The sequence below is a fragment of the Phocoena sinus genome, chromosome 13, assembly GCF_008692025.1.
Source record: "Phocoena sinus isolate mPhoSin1 chromosome 13, mPhoSin1.pri, whole genome shotgun sequence".
Lineage (NCBI taxonomy): Eukaryota > Metazoa > Chordata > Mammalia > Artiodactyla > Phocoenidae > Phocoena > Phocoena sinus.
The window spans coordinates 80,386,751-80,410,305 of record NC_045775.1 but is presented as its reverse complement, the minus strand read 5'-3'; the positions used below and the strand labels follow the sequence as shown (position 1 = coordinate 80,410,305).

The window sequence follows — 23,555 nt, the reverse complement described above, 5'->3', positions numbered from 1 at the left end:
CTATTTTTCATAAGAATTATGTCATTTACATTAACATGTAATAGGTTTATTATTGTTATTTTTAAATGAATAAACATTTAAAAAATTCTCAGCTTTAATTACTAGTACAGTAACTTGATAGATACAACCTGCATAAACTAAAGCTCTTTGGAATCCAAGATAATTTTTTTTTGCCATTTAAAAAAAATTAATTAATTCAGTTTTTGGCTGCGTTGGGTTTTCGTTGCTGCGTGTGGGCTTTCTCTAGTTGCGGCGAGCTGGGGCTACTCTTCTTTGCGGTGCATGGGCTTCTCATTGTGGTGGCTTCTCTTGTTGCGGAGCACGGGCTCTAGGTCTGTGGGCTTCAGTAGTTGTGCCTCATGGACTCTAGAGCACAGGCTCAGTAGTTGTGGCGCATGGGCTTAGTTGCTCTGCAGCACGTGGAATCTTCCCGGACCAGGGCTCGAACCCGTGTCTCCTGCATTTGCAGGCAGATTCTTAACCACTGTGCCACCAAGTAAGTCCGGAATCCGAGATAATTAAAAAAATTTTTTTAAATAAATAAATAATTAATTTTTGGCCACATTGGGTCTTTGTTGCTGTGTGCTGGCTTTCTCCAGTTATGGCAAGCAGGGGCAACTCCTCATTGCGGTGTGTGGGCTTCTCACTGCGGTGGCTTCTCCTGTTGTGGAGCACGGGCTCTAGGCACGCAGACTTCTGTAGTTGTGGCTCACGGGCTCTAGAGCGTAGGCTCAGTAGTTGTGGCGCTTGGGCTTAGTTGCTCCATGGCATGTGGGATCTTCCTGGACCAGGGATCGAACCCATGTCCCCTGCATTGGCAGGTGGATTCTTAACTACTGTGCCACCAGGGAAGTACCCGAGATAATTTTTAAGAGTATAAAGGGGTCTAAAGCTTGAGAACTGCTGGTCTAAATCATCCACTGTTTTCCCAAACCACCCATCTCAGATCAGCTTGGAGGGGGATTGGCGGCTTTATATTTATATTATATTTATTATTATCGCTTCTCGGCCTTTTGGCTAAGATCAAGTGTATATTATATTTATTATACTGCAATTATTAAATTTCCATCAGAATTTAAGATAGTGTCAGTTTGGGATGGTTTGGGTTTTTGTATTTAGAGAAATACTGGGGTGGGGGGCGGTGATCAGATCTGGAATGGAAAAAGATTTGAAAGTCAGCTCCCCTTAGAAGGCAACAGGGCATGGGGAACGTTGTTGCTTTCCTCATGAACCCCTGAGAAAAGGAGCAGCCTTTCCCAGGAAGCAGTTACACTGAAGCCATTGGCATGTTGCAGAAAAGGAGCTGAGCAGGGGTTTCACCAAGAGACTGAAGTCCCATCCCAGGACTGGTTCCTGACCTATTTTGAGCTCTTGGCTCCAACACCCTGGCCTTGGCTCTGCCCTTGGTCCTCTGGCTTCTGTTTGTATTGGGACCCAGGCTTTTCCTAGTGGGCTGGACAGGCTGCCCCTGGCTCTGCCTTATGTGCTGCTGCCTTTGGCAGGAGGCCCTGTCCCAGCTCTGGTTCCACGACTTGGACCATGGCCACTTGGCCAGCGCTCTGGTCGGGTCAGCCCTGGCCCCGTGGGATGCCGTGGAGGATCTGAGCAGAGATGACAGGATAGAGGGAGGGCCTGTTTATAGAAGTTCCTCTGTGTAGATTGGCACCTGAACTGAGTTGTCATCCATGACAGCCACAGGGATTACTTGAACGGGCATGCCAGGGAGTGAGCTGGGACCTGCCTGGGGACTCCGGTGCAGCTGGAAGCCTGGTGCTATTTATTTACTGCACTGGAAACCATTCTGCATAATGGAAACTTCTCAGTTTAAGGCATAATTATTCTTCTTGCATTGAAATATTATGTTAAAAATAACAATAATGATTACTTGTTATCATTTGCTAGGTCCCTACTATGTGCCAGGCTAGGTGATTCATTCATTTTACAATTTTTTATTGAACACCTACTATGAGGTAGTTCAAGAGGCAGTGAACAAAGCAGGTAAAATAATACCTGCTTTATGGAGCTTACATTTTAGAGACGAGGCAGGCTACAAACTAATAAAGTACATTTATGTCAGATGGTTGTCTATGCTGGGGATAAAAATCAAGTATAGTAAATTGGGAAAGAAGAAGTAAACCTATCTGTGTTCACAGACGACATGATCTTATATGTAGAAAACCCTAAAGATTCCACCAAAAAAACTGTTAGAACTGATAAGCAAATTCAGTAAAGTTGCAAGGTACATAACCCATCACTCTTTTCAATTGAAATCAATGTAAAATAATGCATTTTTCGTCAACAGCAAAGTAAGCTCACGCATCAGGCTGGTGATGTCAATACGATGCATTCATCATTATGTGTTGTCAGTATTGATAAATTATGTGATTACACTGATAATCAGAAACATTTTCAAGGCAGCTAGGAATTTGGGATGAAGCATGCTGCCAGACAAGAGGCATTAAGTTTAAGGCAAGAATTTGGAAAATCCAAAACTGTCAAAATACTGCAGTAATGTTGTGACAGATGAAAAATGTCTTTGGACAGAGCCGTGGGAATGTCACCTTTCATCCTTCCTCTCTTGGGCTTTCCTGGAGTAGTCAAGGCCCCTGGGGAGGGCAGAAGTACAATGGCCACAGACAGCCTTTGTCACAGAATCCTCCCAGCACTCTGCTCAGGGATCCCACTCTGTGGTCCCAGGAGAGAATCAGCAGAGGATAAGGAACAGCAGCGAGTAAGAAGAGTCAGACGTGGGGGCCACAGTGAGAAGTTTGGATTTTTTGCCAAGGTAAATGGAGTCATTGCAGGGTTTTCTCAAGGGTGGGTGGGGAAGAAGAAGAAGGCAAGCACAATGTAATGCTTGTTTTAAAAGTGTTGTAGTTCCTTGATCAAAATTTATAAGTTGATTCAAAAACCATACATGGAAATGCAAAAGGCCTAGAATCATTAAAGCAATTCTAAAAAAGGGTGAATTTGGAGGACTCTCCCTATTTGATTTCAAGACATTAAAAAGCTACTCAAAAGAGTATGTGGTATTGGCATTAGGGTAGACACATAGATTAATGGGACAGAATGAAGAGTCCTGAAATAAATCCACACCCATATGTTCACTTGATTTTTGGTCAGTGTTGCCAAGGCAATTCAATGGGAAAATGAAAGTCTTTTCCATAAATGGCGTTGGAACTACTGATAAAACTATAGAAAAAAATTTAACCTTGATCCTGACCTCACACTACACACAAAAAAAATTTGAGGTGTATTATACACCTGAATACAAATTCCACAATTACAACATTTGTACAAGAACAAAGGAGAAGGCAGAGGTTTCTTAGCGAGGACCTCAAAATATTGAAAGTGTAAAAGAAAAAGAACTGATAAGGTAATCTTTATCAAAATTAAAAACCATTGTTCATCAAAAGACATCATGAAAAGAATAAAAAGACAATCTACAGGACTTCCCTGGTGGTTCAGTGGTTAAGAATCCACCTGCCAATGCAGGGGACACGGGTTCGAGCCCTGGTCCGGGAAGATCCCACATGCTGCAGGATAACTAAGCCCACGCGCGACAACTACTGAACCTGCACTCTAGAGCCCATGAGCCACAACTACTGAGCCCGTATGCCACAACTACTGAACCCACGTGCCACAACTACTGAAGCCCGCACACCTTGAGCCCCTGCTCCACAACAAGAGAAGCCACCGGAATGAGAAGCCCACGCACCGCAACGAAGAGTAGCCCCTGTTTGCCGCAACTAGAGAAAGCCTACGCGCAGCAACGAAGACCCAGTGCAGCACCCCCCAAAAAAAGGCAATCTACAAACTAGGAAAGAATATCTGCAATGCATATATCTGAAAAAAGTTATGTCCAGATACAAAGTATTTGTACTCAGAACATATAAAGAATTCCTAGAGCTCAATGGTAAAAAGACACACAAACCCAGTTAAAAAATGGGCAAAATCCTTGAAAGAGTCAGACGTTGGGGCCACAGTGAGAAGTTTGGATTTTTTGGACTTTATAAAAGAGTCCAGGGCTTCCCTGGTGGCGCAGTGGTTGAGAGTCCGCCTGCCGATGCAGGGGACACGGGTTCGTTCCCCGGCCCAGGAAGATCCCACACGCCATGGAGCGGCTGGGCCCGTGAGCCATGGCCACTGAGCCTGCGAGTCCAGAGCCTGTGCTCCGCAACGGGAGAGACTACAACAGTGAGAGGCCCGCGTACCGCAAAAAAAAAAAAAAAAAAAAAAAAAAAAAAAAGAGTCCAAATGGCCAATAAGCATATAAAAATGTGCTCAGCATCTTAAGTCATTGGAGAAATGCACATTTAAACCATAATGAGGTGATATTACAATCCCTCGAGAATAGCTAAAGATGGGAAAGTCTGACAATATTGTTGAGGATGTGGAGCAACTAAAATTCTCATATATCGTTGGTCAGAATGGAAAATGGTGCAGTCATTTTGCAAAAGTGTTTGACACTTCCTTACAATATTAAACATAAACCTACCCTTCAACCAGCAGTTGCATTCCTGGGGGTTTACAAAAGAGAAATGGAAACACATATCCACCAAAAGACTTGTGCATGAATGCTTGTATCAACTTGATTCGTAATAACCCCAAGGTGGAAACAACCCAGATGTCCCGCAGTCAGAGAATGGACCAATTGTGGAGTACTCACAGATGGCAAACCACTCAGCCATACAAAAGAATGAGCTACGGATACAGAAAACCACACGAATGCCTTATCTGCCTGGAAGAAGACAGACATGAAAGAGTACATACCATACGATTCCATTTATGTAAGTTCACGAACAAGCAAAGCTAGTGAATATTGATGCAAAGAGAAGAGGGGTTGCCTGTGGGGGGCATGGACTCTGAAAAGGAGCAAGAGGGCACTTTCTGGGGGGCACGGGAACGTTCCATGATCTTAATTGGTGTGATAGTTACATAGGTAGATAATGGACCAGAACTCATGCATTTATGCTCTGTGCATTTCACTGTATATAAATTTTACCTTAATAATAAATATTAGATCACCATGCCTGATGTTTGGGGCAGAGTGGAACAGGAGGCCAGCTGGGAGGTTGTTACAATAGTCCAGGTGCAAGATGATGGTGGGAGATGTTAGAAGTGGCCAGAATTGGGGTCTCTTTTTTTTTTTTTTTTTTGTGCAGTACGCGGGCCTCTCACTGTTGTGGCCTCTCCCGTTGCGGAGCACAGGCTCCAGACGCGCAGGCTCAGTGGCCATGGCTCACGGGCCCAGCCGCTCTGCGGCATGTGGGATCTTCCCGGACCGGGGCACGAACCCGTGTCCCCTGCATCGGCAGGCGGACTCTCAACCACTGCGCCACCAGGGAAGCCCTGGGATCTCTTTTGGAGGGACGGTCAGGACTGGATAGCCCAGTAAGCAACAATCTTGTTTAGAGCAGGCCCCAGATGACTGAATCCTTGAAGCCTTGAAAATTTATTTATTCTATTTGTATATTTTACTCTGATTCCTTCTCTTTCTAAAATAATTTAAGGCTCATTGTAAAAAAGGACATGTATTCAGTAAGACTGAGACGATGTAACTAAAACAGGGAAATTGAAGAAGAAGCAAATATGCCAGTTTGGGGACTGTTGTTAGAAAACTAAGATCAGGAACCTGTTTTTGCCCGGTCCTCTTGGTAGGGCTCCTAATGGGGCCCACTGATGGGTTATGAAGGGGACAGCAAGCGTCTTTAATATCAGAGGGAAGACAGCTCAGAGTATAGATACCCAAGCAGTGGTGAATCAAGTTGATTTTAGCTGAAGAAGAAGATTTGTCTTTTAGAGACTCTCTGGGCTTATAAAACCAAAAATATACATTTTGTAAAATTTGATTTGTAACCATATTACATCATGAAGGTCTGATACATCAAGTGTTCTACAAAGAAATGGGGTTTATTTTAGGGAAAACTACCTTCCTTCTGTTTGAGACTGAATTTATTAAGCAAAAATGTAAATAGCATGGGGTATAATTTAGGATAAAATACAAGTTTGAGTATATTCTCCATACATTTATGGAATCATTATCATTAAAAATTACTATAAACTAACAGTCTGATATGGGAATTGAGTTTGGCTTGAATGTATTAAATCTAAATGAAGTCAGCTATTGATACAGTAGAGATACCGCAAAAATGTATGCTGAAAAATGCATTAATTATTGATTGATCATTATCAGTATGGGCAGTTCAGTATGCTGCCAATTGAATGTGAGGGGAACCTTGTCAATATTAGACATTTTTTAAGAACAGTTAGTGGATCGGAAATGAAAGAAGAACTGAAGAGAGAATTTACGTGTGGAAAAGATATTTTAAAATATATGCTAGTAAGGAAATCCATCAAATCAAGCCTCATCTTAGTTCTGGAACTTTTGCTTGATGTCTTGAGATGGACCAGCCCAAATGAATGCTTAAATCAACATCACAGCATTAATGGCAAACTCCTACAGCATTGCCCATTGGATATAATAGCAAAGATCGTGGTCCTGTGCAGAGACTCGGGAAGGAAAAGAACTGTCGCGAACAATTTATAATGCTCCAGGATGGCTACATTTGGGATTGGTTCTTTAGCAAGTGTAACTGCAATTTATTTCAAACTGGTGAGTAAAAATGACCACAGTTGGATACCACCAAAGACAAAGTCATTCTCCTGCCTCCACAGTGTAAATGGAGAGAATGAAATATGAAGAAAACCAAGACCGGTTGGAGATTCTGAGGGATTTACTTAGTCCTGATGGTTAAGGTTTGGCTCCAGCAGAGCAAGTGGTGTAAGGGGAGGAGGGGGTTGTTGGAATGAGGTGGGCTGGGGTGACTGTCAGCAAGGTTACCTGGGCACTGGGACGTGTTGGTGTCAGGTGCTCTCTTGCGACAAGGCTGGTGGTACAAAAGAGGGGTGGGCTGGCGATAAAGATTGGACCACCCAGGGTCCCGGGGCTCCCTCCAGCTTAACAATGAAGGTCATTGAGGGCTGGGGACAAGAGGTTCGTGTGAAGAATACGAAGATCTGGTTTCTGGCCCTTTTTCTACCACTTACTAGATGACCCTGGTTGGACAAGTCTTTTGACCTCCCTGAGCCTAGACTTTTCCATCTGTGACACGGGTCAGCACTTCCTGCCCTGCTCAGCTCCTCCTGGAGGACTGTTGTGGGGATCTGCGGGACAGAGGACCCAGGGGCCCTCCAAAAAAGCCCGCGAATATCCACTACAGTTGTTTTTTATTATTTGCTGGGAACGAACCCTCCCGTGTGAGCGGATACTGGAGCCAGGCAGTGGTACGTGCTCCAGCCTTGGAGGAGTATTTTAGGAAATAATCAATACAAGATGCACTGGGTCTGAGCCACGATAAGAGTCATAAATGTTGACAGTCTGCTGCTTGATAAAATTAATAATGCTTGAGAGAAACATTGTAAAAACCTATGGGAGGGAATGCAAAGTGTGTCTGGGGAGAGAGTCTAAGCCAATATGGAAACTGTCCTCCAAGGAAGGTCGGCCCCTCCTCCTGCTGGTGGGGAGGTTTACACGCACATATGCACACGTACACACAGGCATACACGCACCACACACATACGCACTTGTGCACATGGGCAACAAGCACCAGCTTTGTTGGCTGCATCTCAGAAGAGACTGGTGAATGAGAAAGGCTAGCATTAATTCCAACAACAGATAATTGGAATTACCTTTGGAAGAAATGCCACCTGCCTCTGAAATTCTGAAATGAAACAGCGACAGTGTTCTTGCCCTGTCCCACTTCTCGCTGGTGGAGAAGAGCGTGCTTGTGTAGCTTTGGGATTCGAGCCTGCTGTGCACAGCAAGGGAGAAGAGGGTAACAAAGGGGGACTGGACCTCATGGTTTTTAATCAAAGCCCTGAGATGCTCTGTGGTTAGAAAGTAAAGGGAGGAATACTGCTTTTCCTGTGTCCAGAATGTTCCCAAATCTTCCAAATCCTCTGTCTGGGAAGATTGTCCAAGACGTCAAGATTGTCACCTGGACTTGTGCCAGCTGCTTGCTGTTGGTGGGAGTGTCGGTGCAGAGATGCTGCAGGTCTGAGTTGCTGTGTAGAACCGTGGTAGTGGTGAGGGGGCCCAGGGACAAACTTGGTTAAGTCCACGTGAGGCCAAAGGGGAGTCTGCCAGGGGCTGGCCTCCGTGCACATGCAGTCGACTTCCTATCGTGTGAGAGTCTTTACTTCGTCTGTGGTCAGAGACCAGACGACCCCATTAAAAAAGGATGCTCACTACCATATATAAAAGAGATAAACAACAAGGTCCTACTGTACAGCACAGGGAACTTATTCAATATCTTGTAATAAACTATAATGGAAAAGAATCTGAAAAGAAAAAAATATATATATGTAAAACTGAATAACTTTGCTGTACACCTGAAACTAACACAATATTGTAAATCAACCAGACTTCAATAAAAGTTTTTTAAAAAGGGATGAAAACACTGGCTACTGTTCAGTAGAGTGGTGGAATTATTCTTAATTTAAAAATTGCTTTTGCTGTGTTGAATTTTTGATTCTAAAAGTAACATCTGTTTATTATTTTAAAAAATGTTAATTTGAACGGTCAGAAAAAACTGTAAGGAAACCTTGACATTGGGTCTGTCATGTTTTCAGGCAGAGAAAACAAAGGATTTTGTCAGTCGGAGTCTGGTCATAGGAGAAGTCCTCTCATAGCAGACACGGCCCCAGGAGTAAAGGTGAGAGACACTGGGCAGCCTGCCCTTCATGAACTGATGGGGTTTTTTTGTTTTGGTTTGGTTTTTTGCGGCACGCGGGCCTCTCCCTGTTGTGGCCTCTCCCGTTGTGGAGCACAGGCTCCGGACGCACAGGCTCAGCGGCCACGGCTCACGGGCCCAGCCGCTCCACGGCATGTGGGATCTTCCCGGACCGGGGCACGAACCCGCGTCCCCTGCATTGGCAGGCGGACTCTCAACCACTGCGCCACCAGGGAAGCCCAGTCGTGCCCATTTTCAACTGCATACAGCTCCTACCCTATCCCTGTCCTTCGGCAGCCACTAGTCTATTCTCCATCTGCATGGTTTTGCCATTTCTAGAATGGTATATAAACGGAAGTTCATTAATTTTTGACTACAGAAAGATATTCCGTTGGGTGAATGTGCCACAGCACTTGGAATTCTTAGACTTCTCCATTTTTGCTGATCAAATGGGTATAAAATGGCATCGCACTGTGGGCTTGCTTTGCATGTACCAGCTCACCAAGGATGGTAAACAGAATAGCTTGAAAGGTGTGACTGCCGTGGCCCCTTCCTGTGCCCTGAGCCTCCCAGCAGGCATGCGGCCCTGCATGTGCCCTCTTCTCCCTCCCTGGACACCACTGCATCACCAAATCAGTCCCCACCTGTAAATATCCAGTCCTGATGTCCCCAAAGGGGAGAAATTATAATTAGAAAATGATGAATGAATGATCAGACAAGAAAGCAGGTCAATCATTGATGAGTCCAAGATGGAAACTTTCTGTTCTGCAATGTAGACATTTAAAAATGGGTAGGAATTAAAAACGAAGAAATCTGTGAGCACCAGCTGGGGTGAGGGCGCCCACCATTAGGTCCTTTGGGGAAAACTGGCTTCCCTATGAATTCATCCAGACAGGGTCTCTTCTCTCTGGGATGGGTTGGCTGTGGCTTCCAGAGAGAAGAAAGTCAGCTGAGATGCAGCAAATAGATCCTCCTCTCAGAAATCCTAGAGGGTCCTGGTTCAGACTCATGATCCTCCGTTGGTGCTTTTACCATATGCCCACACCTGCCTTCTCTTTAGCAAGCCTCCGGTGGGCCATGACCATGGGGAAGTCTTCATAGGGTGTTGCAGCTCTCTGGGTGGGGAGCCCTCTCCTCTGCACCTCCAGGGTCTTGCACTGAGCCTGGTATACAGAGTTGCATAGGGAATGTTTGAGCAAATGAGGGAGGGGCAGCTTGTAGTTTCAAGCAGGACTTAAGAAACATTTCAACCCATTGCAATATGTGGACCTTATTTAGATCCTGGTTCAAACAACAGACTGTAAAGAAAAACTAGACATCAGTTGGGGAAATTTGAAATTGGATATTTGGCAGTATTAAAGAATTATTATTATATTTGAGGTGGAATAATGGTTGTAGGGTCATGCTTTTAAAAAGAGTCTTTAGGGCTTCCCTGGTGGTGCAGTGGTTAAGAATCCACCTGCCAATGCAAGGGACACGGGTTCAAGCCCTGGTCCAGGAAGATCCCACATGCCGCAGAGCAACAAAGCCCGTGAGTCACAACTACTGAGCCTGGGTGCCACAACTACTGAAGCCTGCGTGCCTAGAGCCCGTGCTTTGCAACAAGAGAAGCCACTGCAATGAGAAGCCCGCGCACCGCAACGAAGAGTAGCCCCCGCTCTCTGCAACCAGAGGAAGCCTGCGCACGGCAACAAAGACCCAATGCAGCAAAAAAAAAAAAAATAAATAAAACAATTTTTTAAAAAAAAGAGTCTTTATTCTTTACAGATGCATAGGAAATACTACTTACGGATGAAATGACAGGATGTCTGGGATAAACTTCGAGATCATCTGGGGTATAGAATGGGAGAGTGAATTGGGGGAAAGATTAATAAAATGGATCATGAGCTGGGCATCACTGAGTTTATGATACTCTTCTATTTTGTTTGAAATTTTCCACAATAAAAAGCTTTTTAAGAAAGTTTTACTCCTGAGTATCCTAGAAGGAAATTTGAATAGATTTAAAGGACTGGATCTTTAAAAATGCTTCTCTGATCACATCAATCTCAGCTGAAAACCCCTTCCTGTTAGCTTTAGAGAAACCCTCCAACCCTTGACATGTCTCACAGGTTCTCGTGGGGTATGGCCCTACAATCATGTCTCCAGACACCTTCTGTGCCACGTAGTCCTACCCGGGAGATCTGCTGTCTTGGCCTTCTTTCAGTCCCTTGTTTCCATATTTGGACCTCTCATGCTATCATCCTAGAACCATCTTTTCCCCTCCTTCATCTGCCTGACACCTGCTCATTCTTCAAGTCCCAGTTCAAGTGTCCTTCCTTCAGGTAAACCTCCCTCAAGCCTGCTGTTTAAATCCCACGTACATGTTGTCATCTGTCTTTGTGCCTTGCAGTATTCTGTCATGGCATTTACCCATTTTTTTTTTTATGATCATGTTTTTTTTTGGAGGGGTTTAAGATTAATTTTTATTGGAGTATAGTTGCTTTACAATGTTGTGTTAGCTTCTATTGCACAGCAAAATGCAAGGATTCTGCAGTATATGCAAATCAAGCAATGTGATACACATGATACACAATTAACAAATTGAAGAATAAAAACCATATGATCATTTCAATAGAGGCAGAAAAAGCTTTCAGCAAAATTCAACACCCATTTATGATAAAAACTCTCCAGAAAGTGGGCATAGAGGGAACCTACCTCAACATAATAAAGGCCATACATATATGACAAACCCACAGCAAACATTATTCTCAATGGTGAAAAACTGAAAGCATTTGCTCTAAGATCAGGAACAAGACAAGGGTGTCCACTCTTGCTGCTATTATTTAACATAGTTTTGGAAGTCGTAGGCACGGCAGTCAGAGAAGAAAAAGAAATAAAAGGAATCCGAATTGGAAAAGAAGAAGTAAAACTGTCACTGTTTGCAGATGACATGATACTATACGTAGAGAATCCTAAAGATGCCACCATAAAGCTATTAGAGCTAATTAATGAATTTAGTAAAGTTGCAGGGTACAAAATTAATAAACAGAAATCTTTTGCAATCCTATACACTAACAATGAAAGATCAGAAACAGAAATTAAGGAAACAATCCCATTTACCATTGCAACAAAAAGAATAAAATATCTAGGAATAAACCTACCTAAGGAGGCAAAAGACCTGTATGCAGAAAACTATAAGACACTGATGAAAGAAATCAGAGATGACACAAACAGATGGAGAGATATACCATGTTCTTGTATTGGAAGAACCAATATCGTGAAAACAACTATACTACCCAAAGCAATCTACATATTCAGTGCAATCCCTATCAAATTACCAATGGCATTTTTCACAGAACTAGAACAAAAAATTTTACAATTTGTATGGAAACACAAAATGACCCCGAATAGCCAAAGCAATCTTGAGAAAGAAAAATGGAGCTGGAGGAATCAGCCTCCCTGACTTCAGACTATACTACAAAGCTACAGTGTTCAAGACAGTATGGTACTGGCACAAAAACAGAAATATAGATCAATGGAACAGGATAGAAAGCCCAGAGATAAACCCACGCACCTGTAGTCACCTAATCTGTGACAAAAGGAGCCCAGAATATACAATGGAGCAAAGACAGCCTCTTCAATAAGTGGCTGGGAAAACTGGACAAGTACATGTAAAAGAATGAAATTAGAACACTCCCTAACACCATACAGAAAAATAAACTCAAAATGGATTAAAGACCTAAATGTAAGGCCAGACACTATAAAATTCTTAGAGGAAAACATAGGCAGCACATTCTCTGGTGTAAATCGCAGCAAGATCTTTTTTAAAAAAATTAATTTATTTTTGGCTGCGTTGGGTCCTCATTGCTGTGCGTGGGCTTTCTTTAGTTGCAGCAAGCGGGGGCTACTCTTTGTTGTGGTGTGCGGGCTTCTCATTGCAGTGGCTTTTCTTGTTGTGGAGCACGGGCTCTAGGCACGTGGACTTCAGTAGTTGTGGAACGCAGGCTCAGTAGTTGTGGTGCGCCAGCTCTAGAGTGCATGCTCAGTAGTTGTGGCGCACGGGCTTAGTTGCTCCGTGGCATGTGGGATCTTCCCTGACCAGGGCTTGAACCTGTGTCCCTTGTATTGGCAGGCGGATTCTTAACCACTGCACCACCAGGGAAGCCTGCAAGATCTTTTTTGACCCACCTCCTAATGAAAATAAAAACAAAAATAAACAAATGGGACCTAATGAAACTTAAAAGCTTTTGCACAGGAAAGGAAATCATAAACAAGATGAAAAGACAACCCTCAGAACGGGAGAAAATATTTACAAACGAAGGAACTGACAAAAGATTAATCTCTAAAGTATACAAGCAGCTTATGCAGCTCAATATCAAAAAAAAAACCCAATCAAAAAATGGTCAGAAGACCTAAATAGACATTTCTGCAAAGAAGACTTACAGATGGCCAACAAACACATGAAAAGATGCTCAACATCACTAATTATTAGAGAAATGCAAATCAAAACTACAATGAGGTATCACCTCACACGGGTCAGAATGGCCATCATCAAAAATCTACAAACAATAAATGCTGGAGAGGGTGTGGAGGAAAGGGAACCTTCTTACACTGTGGGTGGGAATGTAAATTGATACAGCTGCTATGGAAAATAGTGTGGAGGTTCCTTAAATAACTATGAGTAGAGATACCATATGATCCAGCAATCCCACTACTGGGCGTATACCCAGAGAAAACTGTAATTCAAAAAGACACATGCACCCCAATATTCATAGCAGCACTATTTACAATAGCTAGGACATGGAAGCAGCCTAAAGTCCATCAACAGAGGAATGGATGAAGAAGATATGGTACACATATACAGTGTACCCATTTTGGATTGATGTATTTATTCCCAGGTCTGTTGTTTGTCTCTTAGCACCACTAGAGGGCAAACTCCTTGAAGACTGTCTCCGTCTACAGTCTTGGTATGTAGGAGGTGTCAGTACATGAATATTAAATGAATGCATAAAATCAAAACTGTATGGCAGTTACTGAAAAGGTTAAATTTAGAATTACCATATGATCCAGGAGTTCCACTCCTAGGTATATACCCCAAAGAATTAAAACAGGGACTCAAATAGATACCTGTATACCAACGTTCGTGGCAGCATTATTCACAGTAGCTGATAGGCGGAAAGAAACAAGTGTCCGTCGACAAATGAATGGATAAACAAAATATTGTATATACAAGTGTCTGTCAGCAAATGGGTGGATAAACAAAATATTGGAGGTACCATGGAATATTATTCAGCCATACAAAGGCATGAAGTTCTGGTACATGTTACAACACGAGTCTTGAAAACATGATGCTAAGTGAAATAAACCAGACCCATAAGGACAAATACTGTATGATTCCACCTATGTGAAATTTTGAGAACAGGCAAATACATAGAGATAGAAAGTAAGTTACAGGTTCCCAGAGGCTGGGGGAAGAGGAGAATTGGGGCAGCTGTTGGTTAATGGGCACAGTTTGTTGGGGGTGATGAAAAAGTTTTATAAGTAGTGGTGATGTTTGCACAATACCGTTAATGTCGTTCATACCGCTGAACTGTGCGTGTAACAATGGCTAAAACGGCAAACTTTATGTTATAGGTATTGTGTCACAATAAAAGAATCTTGGAACATTTAACAAAAATGATGATTCACCCCTTTTGCTTTCCCACACATCATTCGTTGCAGGGGAATTGTTTTCTTGTGCTTGGACACCCTAGACAGTTAGCGGAACGTGTAGGTTGTGCCTCTGGTCCAACCCAGGAGGCCGTGGCTGCCTTTCCTGTTGGTGCTGGAGGGAGACTTCCAGGGAGGGGACGCAGTGCCTCAGGAGCAGGTTGGTGAGCCCTGGGTTGGTCACGACTTCCCCGGATCTCGGTGCCAGCCCAAGGCCCCTGCTGGCCTTCCTGGTCACCTGAGCTAGCCATCAACCTGAGCATCAATTCGTCAGCGTCATCTTCACCCCGCAGGCCCGAGCGCCTTCTCTCACCCGCCGGGTCCATGTCATCCAGAGGCTCCAGGCATCCCTAAGTGCTTTGGACAAACACAGTTGAACTCATGCAGCCAAGTGCCGGCTGAGCCAGGGGCTGCTTGGAGAGTGACTCACAGTGAGGGGGTGGGAAAAGGACAGAGGTGCCAGGGAGACTTTCTCTCCTGAGGGCTTTGAATCCCCACTCTAGCTTGGGAGCCGGCCCAAGGTCTCCCGCCAAGCAGGCTGATGCAATCTGGACGGACTCTACAGCCCAAAGAAACATGACCTGCTTCCTTTTCTTCTTCCCCATGACGGCTAGCTTTTTGCCTTATATGAATCGTCTCATTCTGTCTTAGTTTGCTTGGGCTGCTGATAAAGTGCTACAGATCTGCTGGTTTAAACAACAGAAATGAGTTTTCTCACGGTTCTGGAGGCTGGGCAGTCCAGGATCTAGCTGTCAGCTGGTTCAGTTCCTGGTGAGGGCCCTCTTTCTGGCTTGTAGTCTGACCACCACCCACCGGCTCACCGTGGCGGCCACTTGCTGGGCACCTTTGGTCTGCCTGCCGGGCTGGGCTCCATGCCCCTTACAGGAGGCACCAGCTCAAAGTGTACATTGGGCCAAGGAGTCGTCTGCTTAGAGCCCTCCAGGGGCTCCCCCATTTGGTCAGATTCCCTGCTCTTCGGAACATGTGGCTTTGGCAACACACTGGTTAGCACGTGGGGGAAGAGGCCCACGTTTGGACAGACTGTGGGAGTCAGGGTCCCGCAGGCACTGCCTCGGTTAACTCCTGTAGTTTTCCACAAACCTGTGGGTTTCACTCACCCAGCCCGGTGCTTCTACTAATAGCATTTAGTGAATGGAGTCTTTCAAAAGGTGGCTGAAACACTCATTGTTTTCCCCTTTCCAAAGAGAAGGAAAAAAATGTAAAACCTAGGAAAACTATACTGTAAAGAACGTTTTAGCCACCAGCCAAAGAGATTTAAGGCTGGAAAATTCAACCTGTTTTAGTTTTAGAAAAATATTTTTCTTTAACTTGATTTCCAAGAGGGTTTAGGGGAAAAAAAATTTACCATCTGGATGGATTCCATTTTCCTGGGTTGGAATTAGTTATGCAGTTTGCAGGGTCGGCAGTGATTCCGAAGAGCAGGGCTCTGAGAAATCAGGGCGTTAAGCATCTTCCGAGGATACCTGACGATTCTCCAAATGAAAAGCGCCTCCTATGTGAGATGTGATTAGTGAAGTTCGTCCGTCGTGATGTCAAAGCGTTTCACCTGTCAAGTGGTTCAGTCCGAGTGGATGGGGCGGCCTGGTCAAGTGGTTCAGTCCGAGTGGATGGGCGGCCTTTCCGGAAGTTAGCATGAGGCTGACCACACACGTGTAATGCAGGGACTGGTCCTCACCAGAGGCTGATGACAGTTGTCAGACAGGAGCATGTGAAGATGCCATTTCTGCCACTTCCCTGCGAGGTCTTCCTTGGGGGTCACTGTGTCCACTGGGGCTCATGCCATTGCAGTGATCCCAGAAAAAAGGCACACCTATTGGCTGCTATACTCGCAGAGTTCAGGGTGTAGCTGGCTTCAGGGGTCGGTGTGTGGGACCTGGTCTCTCTCATCTCTCGGTTTCACCTCACCTTCATCCCCACATGTTGGCTTCCTTCACCAGCTCTCGTGATGGCAAGAGGAGCCCTGGCCTCCATTCTTCCAGGTTCCGTTGCTTCCAAAAAGAGTTTCTCTTCACCAGTAACTGACTCGTGTGTCCCAGTGGCAGCTCTGATCGGACCCATCCAGATCACGGGTCCATCCCGAAGCATCCCCGTTGGCCATGATGTTATGCAGATCGGCCAGTCCTGGGTCCTGGGTCCCAGGCTCATCCTAAAGCTGGGCTGGAGGTTGACATTAGCCACGAACCACTTGGACTGATTCTGGGGGAAGAGGGCTCCCCAGAGGGAAACTGGGGCTGTGTTTCTAGGAGTGGGGACATGCTGACCGGCAGGCACAGCAAATGTCTGTACACCTGAGCTCTTCCGTCTTTGCAGTCAGTCCCCTGCTTCCTTCAAATGGTCCTGCTCGAGCCACCCTTCCTTCTCTTCTGAATCCTCGCAGCAACCGTATGAAGGGCTGTTAGGTGTCAGGCAGCTTGGGTGTGAACCCCAGCCCTGCACGCTTTCTCAGCTGCAGCCGTGGGCAGGTCACTTTCCTCTCCTGAACCTCAGTGTCCCCATCTGTCACATGAGAGGGATGGTGTTTTCTTCCCGGGGGGTCACGAGGGTCAGTGAGTATGTGGAGCCCAGAGTCTGGAAGGCGGGAGGGCTCAGGAAGTGGAGGCTCGTCGTTCAGTGCATTTGTCCGATGGGAAAGCTATGTCACTGTGTCATTGTCCAAGGCCCCACAGCCAGCTAGGAGCTGAGCTGGGATTTGAGCCCGGCCTGTCTCATCCCGAGCCAAGTGCCTGCTCATCCTGCAGCCTGGCCTCTCCCGTTGACCTTCCTGTTTGGGGAGGGTTTCTCCTGGTACAGCCCACCTCTGCAGGCACCTGGGGTCGGTGCACAAACGCTGTTGCACATCTTCAATGTACCAGGCCCTAAGCTAGACCCTGAGCAGACAAGGCAGAACAAACATTGCGAGAAGTCATTTGATGGGGTGAACCGGGCAGCCCTGAGGATGGAGGATGGATGCTTTGTGCTGTAGGGGTGACCTCTCCAAGAGAGGAAACCGTGAGCTGTGTCTGCCCAGAGGAACTGGGGCTGGACAGGCAGCAAGGGGAAGGATGTGGATGCCTTGCCACTTTAGTGGGGCATATGGAAAGCTGGATGAGCTGATCGGTGTTCCTTGAATGGAGTTTGCCCAGTGGGTTTGGTCATCATTAAATTGTTGACTCTTGCTAACAGTGGCCTGTAATCTCCTTGTTTCCAGTGTGGAATAATTTGTTGGCTATTTGGTGGTGCCATCAGGAATCTCGGAAGCCCAGCACGTGTAACTAAATGGCTTCAGCCACTCCAGGTATGGCACGTACCTCCATAGATATCATCTATGGAGAGCCTTAAAAATTCACAGTAGTTAGGGGTGTGTGTGTGTGTGTGTGTGTGTGTGTGAGTGTGTGTGTGTATGTGTGTTTGCAGAAAAAGAAAACAGAGAATTAGTGTCAGCCAGAACTTTGTTTGAAATGAGAATTTAAGACTACTTTTAAAAATTGCACTGAGTCTGTCATATTGTTATCACATTAGCTGTCACCAGACTGAATTTTTATAATTATCTCCAACTCACCACTCCCTTTCTCGCCAACGTCCTTAATGATCTGAGAGGTAGGCAATTAGAGCAGCTGTCTGACTAGCTGATACCCTTCTAACCCCCGGTAAACTCCAGGAGCAGAAATACACGGGGATGTTTGCAATGACCGAGAGGGCCCACAGGAGCAACGTGAGAGGGGTCCGGACAGAAGCCACCTTTGACCTCTCTGCACAGGTGAGCATTCTGCCCGGGGTTCTGGTGGTTCTGGGCAGCGGACCTGTACACAGCGGACCCTCCTTTCTCCCGAGTCCACCTTCCCCCCTGCTGTGTGTGCTCTCAGGCGAGAGGGTGCTCAGATTCAGAAGAAACGCCTAAGTGCTTTAGCGGACATAGGCTCAGCCTTCCTGAGTCTAACACCAGCCAACACTTAAACACACCTACTGTGGGACGGGCACTGCTCCAAGCCCATTATGTACACTCATTAACTTAATGCTTTGGAAAAACTCGGTGAGAACAGGACCTAATCCATTCTGTGGTCCTTCCTAACAGTAGCAGGTAAATGGGTGGAAAAGCGGTCTCTGTTGGCGTGTTCCATCGCACCGTGTGTGATGTGTGTGGCAGGAGGGCACTGTGTGTGCTGGGGCCTCCTTCTGGGAGCCAGGTCCTTGGTGCTGGCATGATGCAATGTCTGTACCTGTGAGCTGCACACAAATCCACATGGCAACCGAAATAAAATTTCACAACACTGGGACTTCCCTGGTGGTGCAATGGTTAAGAATCTACCTGCCAAGGCAGGGGACACGGGATCGAGCCCTGGTCAGGGAAGATCCCACATGCCACGGAGTAACTAAGCCCGTGCACCACGACTACTGAGCCTGTACTCTAGAGCCCACAAGCCACAACTACTGAGCCCATGTGCCACAACTACTGAAGCCCGCGTGCCTAGAGCCTGTGCTCCGCAACAAGAGCAGCCACTGCAGTGAGAAGCCCGTGCACCACAATGAAGAGTAGTCCCCGCTCACCGCAACTAGAGAAAGCCCGCGTGTAGCAACAAAGACCTGATGCAGCCAAAAATAATAAATAAATTAATTAATTAAAAAAAAAAAAACAACACTAAAATATCACAAAACAACCTGACTTTATTGTATGGGATGAACTCCAAAATGTAGGTAAGACCCTCTAACTTGACGTCTCTCCACAAATGGGTCACAGCATAAACCCTGCTCTGTAAATCCCACCCCCGTCCCCATCTCTTTAGCTCCTACTCTCAACACCCTGGTGGGTGTTGCCTCATACACGTGCGTGTGGTGACTCAGTCTTCATTTTTTTTTTTTTTTTTTGCCCTACGCGGGCCTCTCACTGTTGTGGCCTCTCCCATTGCAGAGCACAGGCTCCGGACACGCAGGCTCAGCAGCCATGGCTCACGGGCCCAGCCGCTCCGCAGCATGTGGGGTCTTCCCGGACCGGGGCACGAACCCGTGTCCCCTGTGTCGGCAGGCGGACTCTCAACCACTGCGCCACCAGGGAAGCCCTCAGTCTTCATTTTGGCTAGGTTGTCCTTTGCTTTTTTTTGTTGTTGTTTTTTTTTTTCTATTTTCTTCCCTCATTTTAAAAAAGTTTTTTTTGTTGTAGTATAGTTGCTTTACAATGTTGCATTAGTTTCTACTGTACAGCAAAGTGAATCAGCTATACGTATACCTATACCCCCTCTTTTTTTGGATTTCCTTCCCGTTTAGGTCACCACAGAGCATTGAGCCGAGTTCCCTGTGCTATACAGTAGGTTCTCATTAGTTATCTATTTTATACATAGTATCAATAGTGTATATATTTCAATCCCAATCTCCCAATTCATCCATCCCACCTCCCCCCTTTCCCCTTGGTATCCATACACTTGTTCTCTATGTCTCTGTCTTGATTTCTGCTTTGTAAATAAGATCGCCTGTACCAGTTTTTTCAGATTCTACATATTTGGACTCTGGAGTTTTGTTCCCAGGATTTTTCTGACCCAAGAATGCTAGTTGGAGGTGGTCAGCACTTAGAGTGACAGATGCAGGTGAGGGTTTTGTTGGAGGATGTCCTGTCTTTCCTCTGTCCTGACGCTAGTTCTCTACAGCAGCCAGTGATGTCCAAGGTCATAGTAAGAAGCAGAATAAGGACTGCCACTTTTTGAATGCTCCCTCTGTGCCAGGTCTGTGTCAGACTCTCTCTGTATAGTATAGTATACCACACTCGGTCACAACAACAATCCCGTGAATGTGGTAATAGGCCACTTCTGTGCGTTGAGCACGTGTGTTAAGTGCCAGGCTAAGCACTCTGCATGCAACATTGTGTTAAATGTTCTATAATGTTATAGGAAGATATCCTTGTCCCCATTTTACAGGTGGAGAAACTGAGGCTCACAGAGGTTAGGAAACCGACTTATGGCTATGCAGTTAACGAGAGAATCTCAGGTTCAAGGGGGATTGTCCTTAACAACTTAGCTTTCCTGATGGGACACTGACCAAACATCTTTGGGGTTTTGGCTGCCCCATTTTTTCTCCCGCAACCATGGTATTGAGGTCACCTTGCTGTCATCAAAGGGAAAAAATCCCACTCACAATTCTTATTTATTTGTTTCTTCTTACAATTATTATTATTATTTTTTGCACAGAAATCATTTCCCTGTGTTAGTCCCATTTTCCCCAAACAGCATAAATGATTTAGCTACCTGCTGCGCTATGGCAGCTGCCACTCTCGGCAGGGGAGTTGCAAAGTTGAAATCGTAATGATGAGAAGACGCTGGTGAACGTGCTGCTTCCTGAGGGAGGGGAGAAGCCCATCGTAAGCTCAGGCCACTGAGGGTTGGCTCGGCAGGGAATGGCTTTCTCCTTCATTGGTTTCTGTGTTTTCCCCTTCATTTCCCTTTTTAAATGTTAGAGCATATCAAATGAGCCCTCTCTCCCTCCAGGGCAGTTTCAGTCTCTTACATTTTTTGCTTGGGCATTCCTGTGGGTTGGTTGTTTTATTTTTATTTTTGGATGATGGATTGAGTAGCGGCATGGAGAGTTTCAAGGTAAGAGAGAGTTTTATTTTTACAGTTTAGGCAAAATCGCAAAAATAAATGAGGCTAAGAGCTCTCTGGCCAAGGCCGTCTCTTTTAGTGCTTGCAGGACTGACCGTTTTGTTGGCCTTCAACAGTTAATTATAATAGGAACTGACACACATGGCGTGCATTATTTAGATCCAGCTTTTAAAAAAATTTTATTGGAGTCTAGTTGATTTACAATGTTGTGCTAGTTTCAGGTGTACAGCAAAGTGAATCATTTATACATATAAAATATAAAATATAAAAAAGAGTATGTCCACTCTTTTTTTTTAGATTCTTTTCCTATATAGGCCATTACAGAGTATTACACAGGAGTTCCCTGTGCTATACAGCAGGTTCTTATTGGTTATCTATTTTATATATAGTAGTGTGTGTGGGACTGACATAGATCCAGCTTTAATGCCAGAGTTTTGGCTAAGGCAGACTTTCCAAATCAAGTATTTTTGCCAGAAGTGACAAATTTCCCTTCCCAGAGTAGATCAGATGCTGATGGGAACAGATGGCCTTCTGTCCTCTCCCTGCCCCACCAGAGCTTTTCTGCCAGGCCAACCTTTCTCTGCTACTTCCCTTCCCACCCTAAGGTGTTAGCATCCCCTTACCACATGAGTTTTGTTACTGCACCCACCAGAGTCACAATAACTCCTTTCTTTAAGAAGTCCTGGCTGGCCTGATAAGGGCAGCAGCCTCCAGAGACTTAAAAAGAGCTTGTCCATTTATGTTTCTGAAAAGCCCTCGCCTGTGTTAAAAGTTTCTCTGTGCACATATGTGTCAGGGAATGTTTCCTTGGGCTCCAAGATTGTATTTCTTGGCCAGAGGGAAAGTGCAGTCTGTATACTTAAAAATCTGAAATCTGAGATGATCTTTACATGATCAATAGCTTGTCGGTTTGGTTCGGCCACATCTTCCATATTGTCAGCTTTGATTAAATTTGCTGTTCTGCCTTTTCACCATTCCACCCTCCCTCCCCGGCAACCCACCCTCCCGGGACTCTCCGACCTGTCCCAGGTACCTGGTATCCAGAGCTGGCAGTTAACGGTCTGTCTCTCCTTAACACGAGGTTGAAGGGTATCCCAGGTGGTAAGCAGAAGGAGGGAGGACCCAGAAGTGAATGGGGGCATTTCCATGGTGATCCTGTTCTAGCTCCTGGAGAGAAAGAAAAAGAAGGCAGAGTTTTGAGCAGAGTGAAAACAAAAAAATACATTTTTTCCCTCTGCTTATTCCTGACCAGTACTAACTTCGGACTGTTTTGAGCTGGAATCCTTGGTCATATCATGGAGACGAGCTAGGTGGCATGTTCTAAGATTCTTTCCCTAATAAGATGGAGAATTGTTGACAAATGCTTTTTGGTTTAAGGGCTTATCCATATGAGCTTTTTTTTTTTTTTTTGCGGTACCCGGGCCTCTCACTGCTGTGGCCTCTCCCGTTGCGGACCACAGGCTCTGGACGCGCAGGCTCAGCAGCCATGGCTCACGGGCCCAGCCGCTCCGCAGCATGTGGGATCTTCCCGGACCGGGGCACGAACCCATGTCCCCTGTACCGGCAGGTGGACTCTCAACCACTGCGCCACCAGGGAAGCCCCATATGAGCTTTTGAGGGAACCTTTCATTATTGTATTCATTGATGAGGAAAATGGAGAGGCAGGTTCTGAAACAATCATCCCAAGGCTTAAATGAGGTATTTCTTTTTATAAAAATCAAAATTGTCTGGGCTGAGATTCTAATCAATGGTAGGAATGGGTCACGGTTGCTTAGTAGTCTTGTTTGCGTCCCGGTGTACACATTTAACCTTTGGTTAGTTAGTGGCCATTTAAACAACAGACCCATACCTTAAAGGCAAGAATGTTCAAGACCCAGGAAACAGTGGAGGTCATGAGGAACCAAGCGATTGGTCCAGAAGGGGCAATGCCCAGTAGACAAAATGAAATACGTAGACATGGACTCATCTAACTAGGGGCCCCAGATCACTGGATGTTCCATCCTTTCTTGTCAATCTCGAAGGTGGAGTGTTTGGGGGCAAGGGGCGTGTGCAGAGCTGAATACATATCAGCAGGGCTTTTAGGGGTTTGGTGCTGATTATTTAGAAGTCAGAAACTCAGTGTGGAGTAGTCTAGAGAGAAAGAAGCCCAATGAAGAAGGCCTTTATACATTAAAGCCATAGGCTCAGACAAATAGTACACATGCCCGTGCAACATTACAAAGAAGAGAGACCCGGAAGAAGTGAATGAACAACTTTCATCCATCGAAAGTGGCAACATATCTTCCTGACTGGAATATTCGCTGACAAAGCACTTTAATTTCCAGTCTGTTTCGGAGTTAAGGTGGAGGTGAGCAGTGCACACTGCAGTGAGAGCATGGTGGCGTTGAGCTCATGAGGTGGAATTAGGCGACTTTGGGTCGTCTGCTCCTTTTCTGTGAAATCACCCGAGTGGGTGCAGCTCCACAGTATGGATCTGCTTCACAGTGTTCATTGCACTGAACCCAGGAGTTGAAATGAGCCATAAGAAAGAAAACTCTGTTGCTTTGGT

The 23,555-nt window shown here is 45.4% G+C and overlaps 1 protein-coding gene across 1 annotated transcript in view; it reads left to right on the top strand.

Moving 5' to 3' along the window:
* Positions 1-23,555, top strand: part of ACOXL (acyl-CoA oxidase like) — a 315,604-nt gene that overhangs the window by 18,394 nt on the left and 273,655 nt on the right. The window contains 4 exon segments of the mRNA XM_032653453.1: positions 8,635-8,689; positions 8,692-8,717; positions 17,632-17,718; positions 18,082-18,180. Of these exon segments, the coding sequence (XP_032509344.1) occupies positions 8,635-8,689; positions 8,692-8,717; positions 17,632-17,718; positions 18,082-18,180 (267 nt within the window).